General features: G+C 36.2%; 2 protein-coding genes across 2 annotated transcripts in view; both read right to left on the reverse strand.

Moving 5' to 3' along the window:
• Window positions 1-1,333, reverse strand: part of LOC146759719 (kinesin-like protein KIF20B) — a 123,821-nt gene extending 122,488 nt beyond the window's left edge. The window contains exons 1-2 of the mRNA XM_085509857.1: window positions 1,201-1,333; window positions 350-472 (exon numbers count right to left, since the gene is read on the reverse strand). Of these exons, the coding sequence (XP_085365983.1) occupies window positions 350-463 (114 nt within the window). The 5' untranslated portion in view covers window positions 464-472; window positions 1,201-1,333. The remainder of the gene's footprint in view (window positions 1-349; window positions 473-1,200) is intronic.
• Window positions 1,334-1,770: 437 nt separating this feature from the next.
• On the reverse strand, window positions 1,771-5,672 carry LOC146759725 (kinesin-like protein KIF20B). The gene is made up of 2 exons (XM_085509305.1): window positions 5,421-5,672; window positions 1,771-2,978 (listed from the first exon to the last, which is right to left on the reverse strand). The coding sequence occupies exon 2, from the start codon at window positions 2,920-2,922 to the stop codon at window positions 1,771-1,773; it is 1,152 nt and encodes a 383-aa protein (XP_085365431.1). The 5' UTR covers window positions 2,923-2,978; window positions 5,421-5,672.
• Window positions 5,673-6,000: the final 328 nt, after the last annotated feature.

The following is a 6,000-nucleotide window of genomic DNA, read 5'->3' on the forward strand; positions in this document are numbered from 1 at the left end:
TTCTACTAACTGATCTCTCTCCTCACGCCACTTTTGAAGGTTATGGTCCTTTTCATTTCAATTTTCAATTCAATTAAGACATTTCAATTAACATATCGTGATGTCACTCAACAAGATCAGGTTATATGCATGTATTATATATGTATTTACTATGCAGATTATTGTATTTAAAGCAATCTGCCAGTGCTCTGTAGTGACTAATTATTTGAATATCTTTCATGGTCTACCACTAATTTCAGTTGGCCACTTTCATTTTGCTCCAATTTTTTTTTTTTTTTTTTGACCTTTTTCCTGTTGCTTGGAAAACCTGCATCATTCATTTAATAAAAATTAAGAGCAAGAAAATTACCTGTTTAAGTTGTTGGATAGTATAGTCTTTATAATCCAGCTCATCCTTAAACTGGTTATTAATCCTTTCAAGTTCATCCATCTTATTCCTGAGGTATTCCTCCACAGAACGCATCGTGAACACCTGTAATGTAAGCACAGCACACGGTTCATTAAAAGACTTCTGTAATCCAACCTGGCCAAATACTTCTTTGTTAAATAAAGAGGAATTCACAAACAAGTTCTGAGTAGGAAAACGACAACAAGTGCAAGGTTACCAAGGAAGACATGAATTCATTTTTAAGCTTTAATTTTCCACCCCAAGCACACCCAATAAACTTTCAGACTAAGATCCTGCAAAATGGGTTTTAAAATATCTACTTGTTTAATAATTAAATTTTAACTATTAAAATCACTGAAGCTGAAATTGAAGAAAAAAATATACATGCTTATATTAAAGAGCCTCTGGAAATTAGTCTATTTCTCTTCAAGTAAATAGCATTCTTCTTCCCAGTTATCAGCGTTTTTTCACAAGATTTAGGTTTTAGGCTTTGGAGTTACCACGGATACCAATGGCAAGTCACCAGTAACGTAGAGATAATAACAAGTCCCCTCCAGAGGCAGATTAGCTATTCTCTTCACAAACCTTATTCCAGACTACCAACCAACTTTACTTTCCTCTGTTCATTATCTATGTGAAACCATGTTTTAACTTCTGGTCCTCTCTAGAGCTTCAATGGCAACTTTACCTAAGATTTGCTGCTAGCCACACTAGTGTGAAATTTCCAGCTTCACAGTTAAAGTTTGAGAAGTTTTAACAGCAGAAAGCCAAGCATAATCTTACAGAAAAAAATAGCTCAGTTGACTACAAACCTCGCTTTGTACTTGCTGAATTTTTTTCTCGGCATCAGAATGTTTGTCTTTTAGATCTGCATACTCTTCTTCTTTCCTCTGCAAATCTTTTTTCAAATTCAGTACAAGGGCAGAACTCTCAGAAAGAATATTTTCTAGCCTTATGTTAAAAATAAAGAGACAAAGAACATTACTGTTACACATCTCATGGAAACAGCAATTACAGCTTAATCCATGCCCTGCCTGTTGGTTTCTATTTGTAAATAGACTCTTAAATCTATCTAGACCAGTGATTTAAACAATTACTTTTGAATTTCAGCTTGCTTCTCATAATCAGATTCTGAAGCAATAAATTATTCAGATGCTATTCAGAGGGATGTACAACAAAACCACCAGAAATCCCCATATTATTCTTTATTTCCTTGCACACTCCTGTTTTCCCTTGGAACTCAAGTAGCATACCAAAGCATCCTAAAGTAGTAGTTTGGCCATTGATAAGCATGCAAATGCATTAAGTCAAAGGGATGTTCCCATTAACTATTTTTAACTCTAGTTCATTCTCAAAGGGCTCTAAGTTAACTCAGTGGTTACTTACGATTCTATACGTTGCACTTTCTCCATTTCACTCTTTTCCTTTTCCCGAAGAGAGTGTTTCATCTGCTCCAAGCTGTTTTTCAGCTGCAGAACTTCTTGAATCAGATTTGCTTCTTTTCTACTTAACTCTTCAACCTTTTTGTCTGCATTTGCAGACTTCTCCTGCAGAGTTGCTGTAACTGTCTCTAGATTAACAATAATAGATTCTTTTTCTTTAAGTAATTCATTGAGTTTTGACACATTGTCTTCCATTGTCTTGGAAGCCTCCAGGAGATACTCAAGCTCTCTTATTTTTACCTCACAGTTGGCAACTTCCTCCTGAAATTGTGCAATCACTCTCTGATCTTCTGCAGTCTTTTCTTCAAAGTCCTGAGTTTTCTTTTCTATTTGCTCATGTAACTGATTCACAAGATCATCTTCCTGACTAGTGTGAGTTGTAATCTCACATAGCTTCATTAAAAGTTGATGATTATGATATTCAGCATTATTCAGTCCTGCCTTTAGGTTTTCATTGTCTTGAAGCAGTGCTTTGATGTGCTGACTTTTTTGTGAGGAAACATCAACAATACTTCTGCATACTTCCCAAATCCTTTCAAGACTATAGTTAAAGGAGAGGTCCTGCACAAGATCTGAGATGGAAGAAGTCTGTGACTGAATGCATGCAGAACTAATTTGAGATGTCCCTGTCTCATCTTTTTCACAGTCTGAGGAATCCTTTGCACTGACAAAGTCAGTACTGATCGCATGAAACTCTAAGTGACATTTGTATAATTCATCTAATTTGGTCCGCATTTCTTTTACTTGTGACACTTTATCAATTATATATTCTTTGGCAACTTCTATGTTGTTAGTTAGTTGGGCATTTTTGTCTTCTAGTGTCATATTTATAGATTTCTGTTCATCCAGTTCAGAAGCAATTTCCCGATAGTCAGCTTGACCCTGCAGAATTTGTTCACGGAGGACATCAGCTGTTTCTTCAGAAAAAGAAAGCTCAATACGCAGGCTTGTTACCTGCTTACTGAAATCTTCTTTTTTATTTTTTTCTCTTCTGCATTGTTCTTCAAGCACAGCTAAATGACGTTCCAAGATTTCAGTTCTTTCCCTCAGTGCTAGTACTTCCTTTCGGTACGTGGAGCACTTTTGTTTCATGTGTTCAATTTTCTTTTGCTCTACAGTGTTCTTTTTCTTTCTCTCATTTACAACTACTGTAAAACAAACAAACAAACCAAAAAAAAAAGGGGAAAAGGAATGTAGCTCAGATTGATTAAAATCATTATTACATAGCAGTTCACAACACCAAGTAGCGACTTCTAAGTGAAACACTGTCGTAATATGCAAGCCATACCCTCACATCACATAGTATTTGATACTAGTGAAGGAATTAAAGTCCTCTGAACACGTAATCAGGTGCCTCAGATTTCTATACAGAATTAACAGCAAAAGGTTTTCAGTCTGGAAGAACACTTTTACCATGGCACTACTCAAACCTTCCACTCCACACCAGTAGAAAATCTAATTAGATTTAAGAAACATGGGAACGAGATAGATAATTCACAGCTATATTCTTTCTATCTTCCGTGCTTCAGCAATCCCTATAAGGCAGCCAGGAATCACTCCATCTACATCTAAATGGTAGATAAACAGTTCTCTAAGAAATTTCATTCCAACTCACAGTCCTCTTACTTTCATAAGAAAGATAAAACCCTGGACAAGTTGATCACTTAAGTGTTGATATCTGTCTCTCTTATTCAGTTGATCTCTAAGCAAAATATGAGGATTCCTACTTCTGTCCACACTTACTCTTTTGCATTTAAGTTCACTCATAAAGTTGTACAAATTTGCAGATTCAAGTTTCCATAAATATTCCGTTAGCTTGGGGCTGTTTTTTTCTTTAACTGGTGAGCAATTAGCTAAAATCACATGCATTTTCTTTCTATCAAAAGCAACTTCTGCTGTATTTCATCACTGCTTTAGAATCCAGTTACGTCCATTCCATAATATGCATACATTAAGTATTAGAAAAATAAATATAAGTCAAGACTTACTAGGGATTGGGTCACCACAACAATATATTCCATGGTGATTCTTGTACAGTCCTTTTATTACTACAACTACAGAAATGCAGAATTTTATAGCACCCACGTGCAGCCTGCATTACATACAGATTCACATGTACTGCATGGAAACAGCCTCTTAACTCATCTAAGGAGTTTTATATACAGCCCTCAACTGATTTAAAAGTCACACTGAAGAAACAGCAGTGGCATATTCCACCCCAAACCAGGTTTTGGGTTTTGACTGCTGCTCCCAGCAACACTAGTGAGGGGAATATGATTTATAAGTAATCTAAACACTTTATGCTGAAAACAACAAGCAAGCACTAAAGCAAGATAAATAAGACTAGGGAGAAGATGTGTAATGTTCAGTCTAGAAGCTCCTTACACAGGAAGTAGGGAAAAAGCATTATTACAGAGCATAGGAAACAAGACCTAAAAGCTCAGAGAATGGTGTAAATACCCTGAACTTGAAGCTGAGATAACCTAGCATCTCCTAAAACACTTTTGCTCGTGCTACTTATATAACTAATTCTACAAAAGAACCAGCACAACATACCTGTGCTCATTGTTCTACTGTGTACATTTAACATAGCTAAAGAATATATATTAAGCGGTTTTTGAAATTGGATGCTATTAATACTCACAAATAGAAGAAAATTTTAACATGATTGAATACTCAGTACTTCTTAACAGAAAACTTCATGCTGACATTGTGACTATAGCTACCCATTTTAATTCCCATGTGGAGCATTGCTGTCATTAATTTTTAAATGAGAGCTTTGGTCATATGATTAGAACAAACCCACTACTATTTGGAGTATGGAGGAGTCCACATCCCTCCCTCAGTCTCTGGTAAGATGCTTATATGTGATGCCATTCAGTGGTCACATTAGGATTCAATATTTATGCCAAATAAAGGCAGCAGGGACAAATCATCCAAGAACAGCATCTCATCCAAAGAAGGCCTTGACTTTCTCCCTTGCACATATTTTGCAAGAGGAATACAAGAAAGGAAGGGAATACAGCTAAGTTTTAGATTTTCCCTTCTACACTGTATATGTCTTCCGTAATTCTAGGAACACTGATGCTCAGCTGTGCCCAGAAGTGAAGTTAAATGCATCAGAGCTTATCCAAACCATTTTGCTCAAATATTGCCCATGAGCGAGCAATTAGCAGGTCGTCAACAATTTTGATAGTTGCTTCAGGAAAAACAAAACAAACAAACAAAAAAAAGCACTTGAGCAGCTGATGCTACTCAGAAGATCAGCAACAGCAGTTGAAACAATACTAAAGAAACTGCTTTAAAACTATTACCAAATCTGCAAGTGCATCAACAGATGAGGAAAAAGCAGCAAAAAGGAAAAAAATAGTGCAAAAAACTTCTTTTCTTAAGCATTCAAAAATGAACAGCATAGGACCTTCTGAAAAAGGGATATTTACATAACAGTTACTTCTATTTACAGTTTAACACAGTGGCTTTTCTCCTTATACCATAAGGTACGTGCTTCACAGCCTTTTGCTTCCTATCCGGAATAGGAAGCAATTTATTGTTTTGGAAGACACCCTGTTCAACGATGGAAGAAACTGTACCTTTCTTTGGAGGTGGCTCTTCCACAGTAGGCTTATCTTCATCAGTACTGCGCTTTCTTCCCACTTCCAACTCAGTTTTCTCTTGTTTCAGTGCTTTAACTGAAACCACTGAAAATTGGCTGCTTTCAGTTCCTTTATTAGTGTTCTCTTCTGCCGGTTCTGCTTTAATGGTAGTTAAATGGTAGGTAGTCTTTTCCTGTATTGATATAAGATCAGTTACATTGAAGCTTAAGAAAAGGAGCACTTAAGTCTCAGTAATCTTCTGTAGGCAAATATTTACACAAAACCATACAGCTAAAATATTTACCCGGTGACTCTATAGACATCAGTTACAAATCTCAATAGCAGACAGAACAAGTACACCTTCAGATAATGACAAGTGCAATACTCGGTAGAGTATACAAGGGAAAGCAAGAGCCTAGCAGGTTACAAAGTAAAAGACTTGCACACAATCAAGAGTTTACCAGTTTATCAAAGAATTTCCTGTTTCCAAGAAGTCAACAAAATTACAAACATGGTCAAAGAGCAAATGGTCAGCTCTCATACAAGTTCATCACATCACACTTCTGCTAAGCTGCTA

Source organism: Coturnix japonica, chromosome 9, assembly GCF_054131305.1.
Source record: "Coturnix japonica strain WE chromosome 9, WE-NBRP24, whole genome shotgun sequence".
In the NCBI taxonomy this organism is placed as follows: Eukaryota; Metazoa; Chordata; class Aves; order Galliformes; family Phasianidae; genus Coturnix; species Coturnix japonica.

Excerpts from the sequence above, each read along its gene's own strand:
- LOC146759725 (XM_085509305.1), bottom strand. The coding sequence starts at position 2,922 with ATGAAACAAAAGTGCTCCACGTACCGAAAGGAAGTACTAGCACTGAGG.